This window comes from Anneissia japonica, unplaced genomic scaffold, assembly GCF_011630105.1.
Source record: "Anneissia japonica isolate Jap-2015-1 unplaced genomic scaffold, ASM1163010v1 scaffold287718_len389476_cov179, whole genome shotgun sequence".
Classification (NCBI taxonomy): Eukaryota; Metazoa; Echinodermata; class Crinoidea; order Comatulida; family Comatulidae; genus Anneissia; species Anneissia japonica.
The window spans coordinates 332,286-350,998 of record NW_022702098.1 but is presented as its reverse complement, the minus strand read 5'-3'; the positions used below and the strand labels follow the sequence as shown (position 1 = coordinate 350,998).

General features: G+C 33.8%; 1 protein-coding gene across 4 annotated transcripts; it reads left to right on the top strand.

The window, feature by feature from the left end:
• Positions 1–4,814: 4,814 nt before the first annotated feature.
• Positions 4,815–17,898, top strand: LOC117103790 (very low-density lipoprotein receptor-like). Of its 4 annotated transcripts, none has more exons than XM_033244410.1 (10): positions 4,815–4,979; positions 8,059–8,175; positions 8,780–8,902; positions 12,403–12,522; positions 12,667–13,035; positions 13,172–13,297; positions 14,366–14,488; positions 14,623–15,268; positions 15,385–15,785; positions 16,234–17,898. In XM_033244410.1, exons 1-10 carry the CDS (start codon positions 4,907–4,909, stop codon positions 16,518–16,520), a joined length of 2,385 nt encoding a protein of 794 aa, XP_033100301.1. In that variant the 5' UTR covers positions 4,815–4,906; the 3' UTR covers positions 16,521–17,898. The 4 variants fall into 4 exon arrangements, with proteins under 4 accessions (XP_033100301.1, XP_033100300.1, XP_033100303.1 ...); XM_033244409.1 differs by having other exon boundaries at positions 4,816–4,979; positions 14,366–14,491; XM_033244412.1 differs by lacking the exon at positions 13,172–13,297 and having other exon boundaries at positions 4,816–4,979.
• The last annotated feature ends 815 nt before the right edge of the window (positions 17,899–18,713 follow it).

The following is an 18,713-nucleotide window of genomic DNA, read 5'->3' as shown; positions in this document are numbered from 1 at the left end:
CACAAATGAGTACGGTATTTGATACTCTTCATAGGCCTATATCGTTTATATATAAAATAAATAATTTCGAACCTAGAATTGATTCGAACCTTGTGGAAAAACAGTTACTAATTCATAGGCCTATTATACATCAGACCAACATCATTGTAATATACTAATTTTCCATTAAAAAAATTATTTTATAAACTCTCTACTTTAACATTTTTTCTAAAACATTTTCGAGAATTGTGGCAACAACGAGATCGGTCTATAATTATTAAAAACACATTTCTATCCAGACTTAAACATTGTTATTATCTTAGGATTCAAATCATTAATACAACTTATATACGATAGTTTTTTACCTTCCTTTACTGAGTTTGTTTCCATTGATTTCCACAAATTCGAAAACACGACCACCATCTTGCCTTGCGCCCTCTAATATGAATTTAATATAGATATTTTAAAAAAGATTTCATTGTTTTCGTTTTTAAGTGTTACATATGGTCAGGTGATTAAACAGTCTCTGTTACTCTTTATCTAGAAGGGGTTTCCGTCCGGAATCATCTCAATGTTTTTTTCCTGATAAAGAGTGTGAACGATACATTCTTTTTTTAAAACATGGTACGTACCGGCACACTTCCTATAATATTAACGTTTAAATACAACCAGAGCAGACAGCTATACTGAAGTGGTATAAACCTTAACATAGATGGAGAACCTATATGACAAACAATTTACTAGCAGAAATAATAACCGAGGTCAGTATGATCGAAGAATGATAACTAGTTTCAGTGGCGTAACGCTGGGCCAGGGGACCCCGTGGCTTTCTGAGAGTGGGGCTTTTTGGGTCCTTGTGGGCAATTCTATTGTGAGATTTTAGATGTGCTTGTTTTTTAATGTTTGTCATTGCACTCTAAATGTTTTAGTAACGACAAAATAAACGATATGATATGAGTGACGAATCCAGGCATGTTTAATTGGACTAATGGCAGGGCCGGAGCCACGATAATTGCAGTATCATGTTGAGAGCGAAGCGAGCACTGAGTCTCTGGGGGCCAGGAGGCCACCAAGGGCTACCAGTCGGGTTGATTTGCCAAAGGCCCTGGGAAAAAATTGCTAATTTTCCATTGTATACACCAATTTTAATGATGTTCTTTGAATTGTACTTTGAATTCAAAACAGGCAGGTTTATGCAAGAGAAAGAATTGTTATTCACATCATTATTGTTATTTTAGTATTTTGCATTTTGGCATTGACAAAAATCTAAGATTAGACCTATGAACGAAAAATAATACTGCTATGGTACACTTTCAATCAATACTTGCAGGAGCGGATCCAGACCTTCGCTATGGCAAAGGTCAAGGTGAGAGATAACATAATATTTTTTTTTTTAAATATAAACTGATTGCAGTGCCTGGTTGTCTGTCAAATAGTGGTAAGGTTGAAACCTGACCAACAATACCGGTGGCTACGGCCCTGCCAATGGAGAGACTTTCACTGATGAATGTCCAATACCACCTCAGCCCAACCATGGTTGGGGAATATTTTATTACGGCACCTCGAAATGGCCGGAAATGGCATTCACATACTTTAAAACATTTAGGGGCCCTTTAATTCGCCATTGGAATATGATACTGTATATGATATAGAGTCGATGTGAGAGACACATTATGCTGTTATGTATCAAAAAAGCAATTTTGGGTCATAATACTAAATCGAGGACCATGTAGTTAGGGGCCCCTAGGGTTCTTGACCCTTGCGGACCGCCGCACGAGAGCGCATAGGCGTTACGCCACTGACTAATTGTTGTTTTAGTAAGATATGCGTGCCAGTTTCCAGTTCAGGAAAACGATAGTTCGCACACACACACACCAATGACCATTATAGATTACCGACAACGATCTCACCGTTGCAAAAGCATGGCAAAGTCATACTATTATATATAATATGTTGTTGATGAAATAACTCCATGTATACTGTTTATGATAATTTTTTTTTCTCCATAACCTCCGCGGACATAACACTGAGATTTTGCAACCTTACGAAAACGATAACGAATACGCCACTATCATTTTCGTCATTCGTGCCTAAATCATGGTTAAAAGTATGCTTAAAGACCAGAATATGATCATTGATTATTCAAGCAAAAGATATGAATCGCCTACGGTGTGACAGATATGCTACAGTAGTGGAAGGGTTGTCTAAAACTCTGATGACGTAAACGTTTTTGTTATCGTAATCCTAAACCCACATTTTGAAAACCAGGCATATACAGTAAACTATTTGGAAATTATTTCCAAAGGAGAATCCTGCAGACCAACCCCGAGGGGGCATAGACACAAATGCAACGTTCATAGAAAAAATGAAATGTTTGTGTCAGCTTTTTAAGTCTACCTACTAAACTAACTAAATCCTTTCCAAGCCACTGGGGCTTATGGGGCTGGGGCTTATCCCCAGTTTCTGTAGTGTGAAGCGGATGAGAGTTGTACTCCCCCTTGACGGAACACTAGTCCATCGCAGGTTAGTCCATAGCAGATTGCCGGTACCCATTGATACAGCTGGGTGGACTGAAGCAATGTAGCTAAAGAACCTTGCCCAAGGACACAAGCGAATCTATCTGCACAGCAGAGACTCGAAACCCCGACCTTACGATTGAAAGTCCGAGCCTCAACCGCTGCGCCAAACAGAGTCTAATCCTGCTAATTAGCGAGCCTCTGTAAGAACTGTAGTACGCCAAAGTGGTGAGAGGATAAGCAAGCAAGTGCACTCAACGCATATGTTTCCGGTTTTAAATTTCGCTGATAACTAATGTTATTACTAGAATCACTAAATACTGTAAGAGTGCCAAATGCATACAATAGGGTCACTGTAATATAAGCCTATTTGAATAACATATTTCAAACTCACTAATCTAATTTATCAACGTTAAAGTCATCGTCGTATATACTGTAAGATAATAAAACAGTCTAAATAGGTACTCGTTTCGATCTACGGCTACAATGTAGATCATTTTTTAAACACATTTCACACCAAAAATCTAAAGTGGACCCACCTTTTTGTCGCTGCATAGGTAGATTTTAGGTATTAAATGGGTACAAATTCTTACAATGGTCCACATTATTTAGATCATACGAATGAAATGGGTACAAATTTTAAAAGATGAGTCTACAATAGATAGATTTTATGAATTAAATAAGTAAAGGATAGGTCCACATTAGTTAGATTTTGGGTATAAAATGGTTACCTACAATGGTCCACATTATTCAGTTTATACTCATGGAATGTGTTTTATTCATAAAATCAACCTAATATTCCGGACCCAACTTTTAAAATATGGAACCACTTCATGCGTGTAAACTGAATAATGTTGACCATTTTAAAGATCGGGACACGTTTTATACCTAAAATCGAACTAATGTGAAACGTCTTTTAAAAAGTGGGCCCATAATGTCATGCATATAAACTGTTAAGTAATGTGGGGCTTTTTAAAAACTAGGACCCATTTTTATCTAAACGCTAATGTGGACTTACAAACATTTTTCAAAATGGACCAGTTTAAAAACATTTACCTTTTTTATGCATAAAATATAACTATAGTTAATGCGGACCCATAGGGCCTAGTTTTAAATGTGGACCCATTTCATGCGTAGAAACTTAATAATGCGGACCATTTAAATTGTTTTTATATATTTTATACATAAAATCTAACTAATGTGGATCTAACTTTTAATGTGAACCCAATCCATGCGTATAAACTTAATAATGTAAATCATTTAAAAATTTGGGACTAATTTTACACATACAAGTCAATCTAACTAATGTGGACCCATGTGATTAGTGCAGAAAATAATGAACTCAAATTCTGTTTTAACTAAGATATATAAGACTGCTTTAGAGCCAAGAGCGGGCATCTTTAAGACAATTTTCGAAACGTTGAATTGTATGTCTTTGATGGATCAAATGGAATGTAAAGTTGTAAATTGTCAGCGTAAAATGATAAAAAATTGAGAAAAATAATTTGGGATAGTGGGGCTATGTAAAGAGAATAGAGAGTAAAACCAAAATGGATCCTTGGGAAACACTACATGTAATTACTTTAGGAGTGGAATTCTACACCGTTACTTATCAATGAATTGAGAGCGTTAAAGCAAGCAAGATTAGAGTTGCCAAAGCAAAGGTGAAGACCATCAATTGATGATCAACGAAGTCAAAAGCAACCAATAAGTCAAGAATTACAAGAGCCACCTCTTTCTTTTGATATATGACCGCAGTGATGCCGTTATGTATTCTGATGAGAACAGTGTCAGTGCAGATTGAAAGGAGAGGTTATGGTTTATAAGGTAGGACATTCACTGGAAGACACCATCCCGAGAACTTGGCTTTTAATCGTGCCTTGGTTAAGACAAATGTGTTTATTTTTTCGTTTGTTTTGGCACAATTTCCCTGCTGATCTTCGTAATAAACTACTTTGTAACTGACTGTTTCCTGCCCATTTTAATATAAATTATTAACATTTTTACATTTTTTTTTGTTTTGTATAAACATTTTGTAGCATTTATAGCTTTTAACTGTTTGAATACTTTTATATAATTGTTCCAAATTTTTAAGCAGTTTTGTATTTTAGTTTTTTGTTGGGCTATGAAGAGAGATATTTTACGAGATATGATATAATGATCTTGGACATGAGACCGATTTGAAAATACTACATCGATCTCTACTTGCGCGTTGTATTATCTGACGTCATATCCATAGAGAGTTTCAGAGAAGCTCATACAACTGCGGCGCCTATTTATTCAGATGAAAAGACCCGCCGAACAGGCAACACGCGATACTACTTGAACAGGAGTTTTGTTTGTAAATCAAACTGGTAACCGAAACTTACTGACTATTATACAACTAGAATATCACATTACTACTGTAGGAAATGGTTTCTTTATTAAAACTACATGTTCTGCTATTATGTTGCCTAACCTGCTTCATTATCAGATCTACTTTAGGTAAGTAATTTTGCTTGATTTTTATTCTCATAAATTTTTGTACGTGGCAAGTAGACGCATGTTGCAAAAATTCCGGGCTGCCGACGGAAGGAAAATTTTAGTGGAGGCCAAGATTTGATTGTGAATTTTGAGGGTTGCTTAAAGGTTCAAAATCCCAGGCATAAATATCTTTATAAAAGTATCAATATACCTAAATGAAATCTTTTAGAATAGTTTGTAATGTTTTAATAACGAAATGTTAAAACTTTGGTGGGGTGTGGATACGAGGACCATTTATTTAATGTTTTTGGACCAGTGACTAAACTATATAAACTCTAACTGCGTTAACTAAAGCTTTTCAAACTAGCTGAAACTAGGTTAAACGCAGAATTACCGTGGAATGCATGAACAATTTTCGCTCTCAATCACTGAATTAACATGATATTACTCAATGTCAATGAACTAAAATTGCACTAACATACACAAGGTGGACTCATGTAGCGCACAATGGTTGAGTCTCGATGTACGTGACTATAAGATTACCATTGCAGCAATGTTCGAGTTTCACTAACGTTGCGTTAGTTGTGAACTTGATTTTCATTTTTTCCTTTTAATTTTATTTTTTGTACTATTAGTATTTTTGTTTTTCGTGTTTTGTTTTACTTTATACCTTTTAAAGATTTTATTTGTTGCAATTTTAACTTTCCTTCTCATTATAGCAATTAGATATGCATGAAAATGTTTGCTTAAATCACTGAATCGCTATGAACTAAAAATGAACTGACAGGCTGATTTACTCACGGTCGGCTCATATAGCGTGCAGTGGTTGAGTCTCTACTATAGTCTTACTATCGTCGAGTTATATTCCCTGTTTATTTTTACTTGATTTTTAGCTCCAATGAGGAGCTCCAGAAACACTCGGCTGATTAGATCTTTTTTGTATGGGCGGCTGATAGGGTTAATATACTCTACTGTCTCTATTACGAATGCGCTGCTATCCTCAGCATTTATTTGTCCAATAATAATATAAAATACATCAGAAAATTGTGTTTTGTACAATACACATTTTTTAAGAAAAAAAAATATGGAACATCAAGACAACACAAAAACATCAATACGGAGAAAAACTATACATATAGGCCTATCAATTGAATAATGGACTTTTAGAAAGATTTTATATACAAAATTCAAAATTGATAATATTATATCAACTATTATCTGTACATATTAAATATCAATAAAAGCGGTCGTTAAAAATTTTATTTTTAATATTTATATTAATTTAAGTATAATTATCATTATTAAAAGAATTATATGTTATAATTTAAAATCTAAGTCTAAAACAGCAAAAAATGAAATAACATTGCAATGAAAGAAAATAGAAATAAAAAAAGACATTCAGAATTAAACATAAAAAAAGATTACCTAATAAACCTAATGATTCGAAAAATTAATGGATGTCGAAACAAATGGTTTATTATATTGGCTGGTTTGGGTGTAATGCAAACCTAATGCGGAGTAATGAGGGGAGGAAATTTTTGAAATAGGACAGGTTGGGATAGAATACGTGTGACCATGTTTAAAAGAGAATTTTCATATCACATAAAATTAAGTATGCCATCTTACTCGCTCTACGTATAATTTTTTTTTTAAGTAGACCTTCCAACACAGACGATCAAACAAAAACAAAATCATACTGGATATCATCGAAGTATAATACATTTTAAGAAAGTTGGTATCAATTTTAAATTTATTTAATTGACGCATCATATGTAGGCGTTTTTGCCCTTTCTTGTATATTAGAATTCTATTTAAGTTAATTATCTATCCTGGTTCCTTTATCGGAGATTTCGAGACTACGAGATGTTTTTTTTAAATTATTATTATTTATTTATTATTATTATTTTTTTTTTGTTTTGTTTTTAGCCGTTGTTTTTTCTAACTTACTTTTCTTCTTCAATCCCGTTTTTTTTTTTGACCTACACTTTCTTCATTTTCCTTGCTTGAATCTTCTTCAAATATTGTCCAAGCAAAGACAATATCAACGATGTGCATATCAAGTTATGACATCATTTTACATATTTTGAAGATTATATATTAGCAATCAGTTGATAGTTCAAGTTTTTATTGTGTTTTAATTTCATACATTTCTTCATAATTTTCTGTATGTTTTTATTTTTGTTTTCCGTGTTTTATTTTACGCTAGACTTTTTAAATTTTAACATCACTTCTAATTATAGTAAAGACGAAAAGCCGTATGTTCTGTTTTACAAACAGATATAGTAAATCTAGTTATTGTTGATGTTTTTTCGTTGATGGTGTTACTATTATTACTATTATTATTATTATTATTATTATTATTATTATTATTATTATTATTATTATTATTATTTTTATTAGTGTAGATCAAAGCTTATATTGTTTGCAATCACAGGTTTTAAAGTCGAGATTTCGAAATAATATAGTAAAATCAAATGAGAATATTTATAAGTTTGAAATTTGACCTTTTTTTATAAGTAATTGGAGTGAGAGTTTACCCAAAAAGTATTCATCATAAAAGCATGATCACATAAGTTCTATTTCTATATTCGTTCTATCGATATCGCTGCGTTTACAAACAGTTGCTCTGAATATTGATACTCACGTGCGCGTAGAATCTCATGTAAATTTCACTTCAATTTCTCATAAAATGAAGATTAGAATTCAAACGGAAGTTCCCATTTTTTTTCCTTGTGTGGTAAAACACCACTTTTATTCATTTTCATTTTCAACATGAATTCATAATCATCATTTCTTTGTCAAACTTAGTCTAAGAAGTTCCCATTTAATGTTCCCGTTCTTACACACTCTACAGTCTATTTACTCATGTTTTCATAATATATTTTAAAGTTTCCTCAACAAAAACATCAATATTTTATTATGTGATGAATGTATAAATTTTCATGTTTTTTCCTCCAATTTTTCTGCCATATTTCTTGCCATGACTTGACCTGTAATTCTGTGTCAGAGAATATTTAAATACATTAATATGTTCTGTTATGATGATTTTCAAGAAATATTTTAATGCATATGCTTGTAAAATTTTTGTATTTTAATGTAGGCTTCGGTGGATGTGCTCCTGATAAATTTCAATGTGAAGACGATATATGCATTCCAGCGGTTTGGAAATGTGACGGTCAAAACGACTGTGCTGATGGCTCCGACGAAAAAGAATGCAGTATGCACACAACGTATTTGTAGTTTATAATAATTAGAGTAATGAATTTTGTGTGCATTTTTCTAATAATTGTTTCCTTTTAGTAACGTTCTTCCGGGAATGGGCCTTTAAGCATTCATCGTATTGATGGTTGATGCAGCTAAATGAAATTCTATATTCTACTTTACAAGTCATAAAATGGCAAGGCCAGTTTTCAGCTAGCTCTGCAACTGAATTACGACAGTCCTTCCCAGAGTCAGAATGAACCTGATCGACCAATGCTTGACATTAGTCAGTAAATATGTCACCGACCCATTTATTGCTGAAATTTCTTCAGTTGGTTAGCACGGTCTCCATGGAGTGTCTCTATAATCACGAATGGATTTTGTCTTAGCTAAACTCTGTAGCCGTTCCACCCATCCATCCATCCACCTATTAATAATAGACTGTTAAATATATAAACTTTCCTGTCTTCTTTTACATATTGACCATTGAATTCAAAAACAATAACCTATATGTAATAAATTCTTAAATAGTTGACACTTGCCTTCAGGAAAAAATTTCACAGAATGTAATATATTTTAAATGACCTAAATAATTATGAATTTTTTTTTCTGTCTTGAAGGGCAGAATACATGCAATTCAGAAGAATTTACTTGCGACGACCAAAGTTGCATACCAAGCAGGTGGAAGTGCGATGGTGAACCTGACTGCCGGGAGGGGACTGACGAAAAGTCCGACGTATGCCGTAAGTACTACTACTTCGCATAACATCGTAACGCACCTTGTTCATGAACACATATACGAATCAGAAATGTTTTATCATTTTACCAAAACTAACCTTGCTGGCAAATATATCTTTAACTGGATCCACACCTTCGCTTAAAAAGCGTAAATGGGATAAAACACTTAAGACATGCGATCAGACATTTTTCGAGACAGATGCGCAAATTTGAGGGGTCATACGTAGCTTAAGTTCTCAGTGTTATTTTTTAGTTGCTTTATTTTTTAGTTGCTGAAGAGTTAGTTGATGACTTTAAAGTGTGTTAGTAAATAGGGTAGACTAAAAAAAATGATTTATCTGATTTCCCCCATTTATATCTAAACTGTCTGAACTACTTTTATTACACAGGTTAGTGTCTTGTTTAAAATTAGTTGGTGTTTTGAGCTGAGCGTTTGGCAAATTGGTATGGTTCCTGCCTCTTGCACGTCAGAACCCGGGTTCGATACCCGGCTCTGTGTCGAGTATTTAATTCTGGTCTTTTATAATAACAAAATACGCTCAGCTCCTCGAATAACCCTCTCGGGAGAGTTAGGCTATTTAAGGGCCATGTTTGTATCCGTTTGATGTTTATTTAAGGCATTAATTTATAAGTTAGCACCGGACCTGCTTACAGGCATTGCCTTCTTGGTTTGTATTGTACCATAGGTGGTGGAAATGAATAAAGTTTATTATTAATTGGATTGTTTATGAACGTCTTAATATAAATTTTTGGCAAATTTCACAGACCAAAGAAGAATTTTAAACTGACAAGGCCATCAAAACCACATCGTCCATACCAGCCCTGAGACGATGGCATGCCACGCCAATTTGGGGCGACCCCTCCCCCCTCTCAAACACAAGAAAAATTTAGATAGATCTATCGCCTTAGAAGTCATCCATTGTTTTCATCATTTTCACGAGCGTACAAAACGTACACTGAAGGGAGGAGGTTGAAGGTGTGTGTACGCTTTTCAAAAAGTACAAAAATGACAATTTGGAAATGTTAGCCTACGTTTTCGTACCTAGCAATTCACGAGTAAATGTTAAGTTTATCAATTGTATATACACAGCGTCATCTTGCATTCCTGATTAACGATGTGTTGGTAAGTATTGTGTACTTATAAATAATTTCGAAGTACATGGGAAATGCACTCTAGCCAAAGGCGGATCCAAGCTATGAAAGAGGGTGGTTCAAAATGTCTCAAAAAACCCCCCAAAATGACAAGGGGGTCCTGGGGACCTTCTCCGGGAAAATTTGGATTCCTAGATGGCCGGAAATGAGCTTTCTCGACTTCTGAGGAGTTTTTAATGACCTTTAAGCTCTTCAAAATTCAAGGTTTTTCTCCTCTTGAAAAAGATCAGGTAATTTTATCTCATTCTTCAGGCCATTATGTAGAGAAAAAAATCAAAGACATAAGCAATATATTGTTATATTCCAACAATATTGCGTAGAACCAGGGAACAGGGAAATTTCACTGTTCCCTTGTAGAACGCACTTTCGTAATTTGAACCAATGCCACCTACCTAAACCAAAGACAAAAATATATAGACAAAATAAATTTTCTGCATTGTCTAAGTATTAATCAAAGAGGGAATGTAATTAAATCGGCTGCGCGATAACGTACGGTACACTGTTAAGTTCTTTTATTATTGTTATTATTATTATTATTATTATTATTATTATTATTATTATTATTATTATTATTATTAATTATTATTATTATTATTATTATTATTATTGTATTATTATTATTATTATTATTATTATTATTATTATTATTATCTATGTCACAATGTATGGTTAATACAAAATCAATCACTGGGAGGATAGGCTATACATGTGCGTTGATTCCTATAACCTTATTAAAAGGCATATAAAATTTTATTATATTTTGTTATTCTAAAATTACATCAAAGCGAAAACATATTATTTTAATTATTACTTTTTGATTAATGAATTATTATTTCATTATTTTAACGAATGCTATTCGGTAAAAAAATAAATCAAAAAAAAAAAAAAACCAAACAAACAAACAAACAAACAAACAAAAAACAAGTTTTGCAGGGAGTTGGTTTCTAAAAAGAAAGTCAAAAATAACCACCGATCACTGAGATCGAAAATGAACACAGAATCTGAAGAAGAGCAACGACGTGTGTGGTATGTAAATTTCAAATCACACAGTGTTGGAAGTGGAAAAAGAATGTTTTAAAAAATAATGAAAAATTGAGAATATATCTAATAAGCGTATAAAACTGTAATTGGCAGGTGGTAAAAAAAGCTAAAATTTCCAGGCCCGTATATCCAGTAGTTGGGGTGTTACAAAGAGTAACGCACCCAAACAAATTTGATAAGAGCCACATTTCCAAGACAGTCAAGAATGTACTGAATATAAATTTGTGATTTTCCGTGTTTTAAAAAAAATCTCAATTTTTTACATTTTAACCAGTAGGCCTAATCTACTCAGTCTGTCGTAATTCGGAAAAACGCAATTTATTTAATTTTGAAATGTTGGCTTAAGGGCACGCTGTGGATGTAATCTATCATGGAACGCGATCATTACTCCAAACAATTTTTCGAAATATGAAATTATTATGAGAGTTACTCATTATATCCTACTATCCAACCACTAAGCATTGAAATCAGGGAACAGTGGCATTCAACCAATCACAGAAGACATTTATGCATATTTAATTATTTTCCCAGCTGGTGACGGTACAATAAAAATGCATTATTATTTAACTTAAAAGTTGTGGTCATAAAATTTATTTTGGAACCGCATTATTAACACAATTATTAGGTTAATATTTCCACGTCGGCTAGACTGGGTTCCAGTCCCTAAACGTTTTCTTACACGTCGGCGCGTGCACTGAAAACGTATTTATTATTTTAATTTTTGTAAATTGGATTTAACATGTGTATAATGATTTTGATAACAAATCATAATTCTCTGTACTGACTACTAAACATTTAAAGAATGAACTTCCTTATGTTGTGGTCATATTAGACTGTTATATTTTTAAAGAAGACCATTCAGCAAACAATATAAAACAAAATTCCCACGTCGGTGCATGCATAAAACGTATAATTTCCTGAAATTTGGATATAGAAAGGACTTCCTTTTAACTATTAACTTTATAACTCTGGATACTTTATGGCTAAGGACTTCGCACATTAAACTGATTCCAGACAAATTAGACTGTTAAACATGTACCAAAACAAGTATTGAATACCATTTTGTGTGAACTTGCAAACAACAAAGATTTCTAATAGCAGTTCATCCTATTCTTGAAAAATAGACTCTAAACTCTGCACCCAATTCATGCTCGTATGACCCACCAGAATGCTATGTTTATGAACTGCAAATACAGTATATTGTGATTCGTCACTTAGAACCTTCTCTACATTCTATAGAACAATCCATTCTGAACCATTAGAATGTTAATAAACTACATCTATTTAAATGTTTGTTTCCTTGTTATTACAGAGGCAAGAACTTGTCGAGCTGACCAGTTCAGCTGTGGTGAGGGCAGTATCTGCATTCCGGCAACGTGGCAATGTGATCGTGACGCAGACTGCGACAACGGTGCTGATGAAGCTAATTGTGGTAAGTTTGAAAGAATTTGTAATCTACTCTATATTACCCCAAATGAATGTGTTCATATCTCGCACTAAAATATTAAGATCATTTAATATGAAACTGTTTTGTGCATCTTTACTTAATTTCTAAAACATAATTATGGTATTTCAGAGGCCGTAACATGTACCGCAGATGAATTCACTTGCGGAAACGGAAAGTGCATAATTAACCGTTGGGTTTGTGACCAGGATGACGATTGCGGCGATAACACTGAAGAAGCCTCTTGCCCACCAATAACATGCGCCCCGAATGAGTTCATGTGCAATAATTCCTTCTGCATTCCTGATCTCTGGAAGTGTGATGGTGACTACGATTGCCCCGACCTTTCCGACGAGTCCAGCGACCACTGTGCTCCTACACCACACCACAGCCGCTGTTCGGTTCTTGAGTTTGAATGTAATAATGGCGAATGCGTTCACACCAGTTGGAAATGCGATGGCGCACCAGACTGTACAGATGGGTCTGATGAAGATGGATGTCGTAAGTACATTAAAAATTATGTTATAAAAAATTGTTTATTTCTTTGTTTTTTAACAAAATAACTGTGCCCGTTACATGTTCTAACTGAAGATCGTATACTGATCACGGCAGCTTTTTACTGCTTATTTTGAAGCAGCAGTGATAACGTGTTACCCTACCCAGTTCATCTGTAGTAACGGAGCGTGCATCGATGAAGTCCGTGAATGTGATGGAGCTCCGGATTGTACTGATAAGTCTGATGAACATATTGCATGTCCTAGTGGTGAGTTTGCATTCTAGAAAAGATTTGAACTCTGCACCGGATTCATAGAGAATAGAGGGTCTGAAAGGGTTTATCTCAGACTTTTAATCAACAAAGCCTCTTGGGTACTTCTGTTTGCCTATGCTTTATAAGGAATTGTATACTAATTTGTAGATATTTATATCAAAGAGTAGGGGAGACGGGGGTCAGTTGTTACAGGGGTAGATTGTTACAGTGGTCTTATCCCCAAATAGGAAAAGTAGAGGTAGGTATAACCGGTGTCATATTATAGCGCGCTGTAAGATCCATCATCGCCGGCCGTAGCGTGACGATCCGAATGCCTGACAGGAAATGTAAGTAAAATGTTTGTTTTTATACCCCAAAAGTAATTTTTTTTATGACAAACTGTTTCTGTAATAGCTTTCCCTCAAGTAGATGGATAAAGAAAGTTTATATATTTATGTGAAGCATGACCATTACCTAACACTTTCATAGGCCATTACCACACATTTCTACCTACAGGCAAAACTATCTGTGTTTGAATATAAAAATAGCACGTGGGGTAAGTTGTTACGGGTAAGTTGTTACTGTAACAAGGATGGCCACATAGCGAGTGTACCGAAGGAGGGGCACACGTGCGATCATTGTAAAGAAGAAATGGACATTTCTGATTGACTGTTTTGTTGAGTAGTTAAAATGCATTATAGTGCGGTCTTACAGTTAACCATAAGGCTAGAATGATAATGTTGTCTCTTTTATACACTTTAAAGCATGTTTGTTTGCATATTTTAAACATTTTATCTAGTTTGTACAATGTAACAACTTGCCCACATGGTATAACAATATACCCCGGACCAGGGGTAATTTGTTACAGTTGACAATTCATTATTTTAATTAATGATTAATTAACAGATTGATATGACAGTTGTAATTGCTTCGTTTTATACCCAATATACTGTTCTTGCATTAGAATAGAAAATGTGTGTTTGTCTCATTCAATTACGTAATTAAGGAACAATATGTAAATTTTGTAACAACTGACCCCGGTCTCCCCTAGAATTCCTTCATGTTGTATTCTTCATTATTAAGCTTCTAAAGAATGCAACGCAAATGGGGATTTCTTGTGCAAGAACGGTAGATGCATCTTAATGACACAGACATGTAATGGAAATCCCGACTGTGGTGATGGGTCTGATGAAGAGATTTCAAAATGTGGTAGGTTCATATTTTTTGAATATTTTTCAAAAACCATTACATTTCATTTCATTTATTGATAACTTTGTCTTGAAATGTTATTACGTGTTGTAAACAATAACCATTTGTTTTCTCTATTCTGTGTTTTGTAGGTGTTAATGAATGTGCTACGAACATAAATAACTGTAGCAGCAATGCAGAATGCATTGACTTGCCAATTGGTTACTCCTGTTCCTGTCCAGACGGCCTTGAGTTGGATGATACCAATCAGTGCGTGGATATAGATGAGTGCAAGCAGGTAAATCTAAAGGTATGCAGCCAGGGATGCGTTAACCATGAAGGAGGCTACAAGTGTTACTGTCAGGAGGGATATATTCTTGAACACAAGTCATACTGTCGCGCTATTGGAACAGATCCACTCGTCATTTTTGCTAACCGTGTTGATTTACGCGAATACGATCCACTTAAAAGGGAATACCGAATAATAGTAAACAATCAGGAAGCAGCAGTGGCTTTGGATTACGATATCAAGAAGAAGCAGGTTTACTGGACTGACATCACCCAGGAGCAGATCTTCCGTACCGACATCAATGGCACTGGTAAGCCAGAGGCGGTCATTACTGTTGTGAACACACCAGATGGTATTTGTATTGACTGGGTCTTTAATAACATGTACTGGACTGATGCTGGAACCAACACCATTGAAGTTGCAAGCCTGGAAGATACAACCAAACGTGCCATTCTCATATCGGAGGGCTTAGATGAACCAAGAGCTATTACTGTTGACCCAAGAATAGGGTAAGTTGATTTATTTTCATTTTGATTGTTTTCTTGTTTGTATGTCTGGTTTGTAATTGTAATAGAATAAGCATTTAAAAATATCCAATTTTCTTTTGCAAAATTTATTTCTGCAGTTACATGTTCTGGTCAGATTGGGGTAAGAGAGCTAGGATTGAACGTGCAGGAATGAATGGACAGCAAAGACTAACACTTGTAGATACGGACATCGAATGGCCAAGTGGCCTAACCATCGACCTAGTCAGTGATCTTCTCTTCTGGGTGGATGCTAAGGTGCACAGTCTGAGCAGCATCGACTACAGTGGCCTGTGTAGACGTACCATCCTCCAATCCGAAACAATTTTGCCTCATCCATTCTCCATTGCTGTGTTTGAAGACTATGTTTACTGGACCGATTGGAATAAGAAGAGCATTATTCGAGCGAACAAATTCAACGGCGGAAACCGTACCACTCTGGTTAATGGACTCTTCTCTCCAATGGGCATCCAGATCTATCACCGTCAAAAGCAAATAGAAGGTAAATAATTTTACACCGTATTTTACCGAGTACGAGCCATAGTGCCTAGCTACAAAGATGATGAACATTCGTTGGTTGGCTTATACAATGAAGCATTGGCACTTTTTAACTCATTCCTGATAATCATTATTACTGATAATAAATTAATATACTGGATTTACACCATTTCAAGCACAATATCAGGTTGTAAGTCATCATTATGGTTGGAGTTAATATCTATACTAACCAAGTTACTATGGAATATATTTAATTAGAAAACAAATTAAATATTAACTATTTACAAATATTGAGGGAATTCCACATGAGGTTAATTGAATGCTAACAAAATTGAAATCAATATTATATCCTTTATTCTTTCAAGAAATACTTTATTCAAAAAAGGTTCATGAAGGATGAAAACGTATTTGTAATTATAGGAAGATGATCTAAGAGTTTTTTTTTTCTTTAGGGATTGTTAACTATTGCGAGGGTCATAATGGCGGATGCTCTGATCTGTGCGTAGCAGCCCCTAAAGTGAACACGAGCTCCGGGAATTATTCCTGCCTCTGTGCTAGAAACTCTTCGCTATTGACAGATGGACGTACCTATAAGGGCTTAAACAAAAATCCACAGACACCTCCCAGCCCAATTGTCAACATTGATACGCTTACAGAATCGAATGAGGTAGAGATGATTGGTCGATCAGTTATTATAAGCATTATTGGTAGTCTAGTGTTCATACTATTGGTAGTCTAGTATTCGTTACAGCCTGCATTATATTGAGGTGTATAAATCATTTTTCTTTCTGAAGCAATATTTTGTTTAAACATTTTTTAATCCATGTCATAACATTTTCTTTCAAAAGTTAATTCATTTAACTTGATTGTTGTACAACCCTTTCATAATAGCTTTAACAAGTTATGTTTGAAAATATAATTATTTTTTTGTTTACAATTTTTTTGGAGTGTTAAAAAATAGAAGAAACTCAAGGAACGTTGATATAGCGAATATAAAAAGTACCAAAGGTCAATTATGTTTACATCATCTATAATAGTATGAACACAATCCTGATCGAGAGTATGAAACGGTTTTCCGGTGTTTGAAGGAAGGTTCTTGCGATACCCTATGGCTTCCCCGAGGTCCTCTACTCCTAAAAAAAGTTTCCTCCCATTAATTGTCATTCATTCTCTCCAAACAAAAACGTACATGACAGTCAGAGCTGAATTACATGTTTTCCAAATTTCTGTACCTGTTATGGGATTGTGGAACTAATGACAACGCCTACATCAGTGGCACATCATTAAAAAAAATTAAAAACTTCCTCATTTATCTTATTTCCAAGTGGGAAGGACGCTAGGATTTTTATGGGCCTGAGATGTCATTGGAAACTCTCGGTTGAAGAAACCCTGTAAAGGAATTAATGTTAATGTTCAATACCTAAATTAATGTAATGTTGATTGTCATAACTCACTGGTAGGTATTTCAGTAAATGTAAAATATACTTTTTCCATATAAAAATAATAGGAAATGAACACAGAATTGAATTTAGTTGGAATTAAGGAATTATAAAACAATATAATTACCAATCTTGTGTATTACTAACATTAATAAGAAATGATGAATCAATGAAGATAGAGAAAATCGTTGTGATGTATTATGGTAGACGTGTAATTCTCATGTTAAATTAAAAAATTTTAAAAATTAAAATAAAAAAAAAATCTGTAAATAAGATTTATCTGACATTAACCATGTTTAAATAAGTCTGTTATGGAACATTGATACAATATTAGACATTGCGTTAGATTTATCCAATCCATTACTGTGTGGTGGTTTGTACGTTACTTGCAGTACACAAAAAACCGCCTTCTTTCCTGTTAAAAACACCTGTAAATATTATGACTGTTGAACAGTTCAGTTCCATTGGTTTGTACCTACTCAGGAGATGATATATAGAGTAGTTATACAGAATATATAAATGGAAACTATACCAAAAGAGTAAACAAACAAGCATAAACTAATATTTTTGTAGATAAGGACTCGTCATATTGAACATAGCTGTTAACACTATTCAAAATGTTGTTTCATCTGAGAATACACGTTCATAAAAGTTTTATTTTTATTTACATGCATTGTATATATACTGTCTCTTATACACATCTAGATGTGTATAAGAGACAGCCACTGGGCAAATTTTTTCTCATATTGTCAATGCTTTATAATTCTTTACAATATAAAACAAAATTAAAAGAAAAATAAGAAATAGCGTTTTATAATTATTTTGTTGAGAAAATCGCACATTTCCTGTAATATTTTTATTTACTTTTATCTAGTATATATATATATATATATATATATATATATATACACACACCTCCAAACTTTTGACACACGTACCCCGCATGTACAAGAAAACACCAGCATAAACGTACCAACACCCCTTTACATAACCACACTTACCCATTCACTAAACATTATTAACTATTTGGTTTTCCTCCTTTCTCTCATTTTCAATAAACATAATTAACGTATCTTTGCTCAAGCCATTCTCTACGTTCTACAAACTTTCATTCTCTGTTTAATTTTTTTAACAAATTTTCATTATTACTATTATTTTTTCATTTTTTTTTGGTTTACATTTTCTATTATATGCTTATGGGTGTACATCGCCTATCTCTTAATGTTGGCAGTACACAAGAATTGTAAGTTCGAATTTTACAATAAAGTAAAGAAAACTACTAAAGCAAATTAATTGAATCAATTACATGCAGCTTTTTCTCATAAGGTATAGTACATTTCTCTACGTTCAGTATATATATATACCATACATATACACATACACATATAATATACATACACACATACACATATATATACATATATATATTATATATATATATACACACATGCATATACACATATATACATACACACACATACATATATATATAT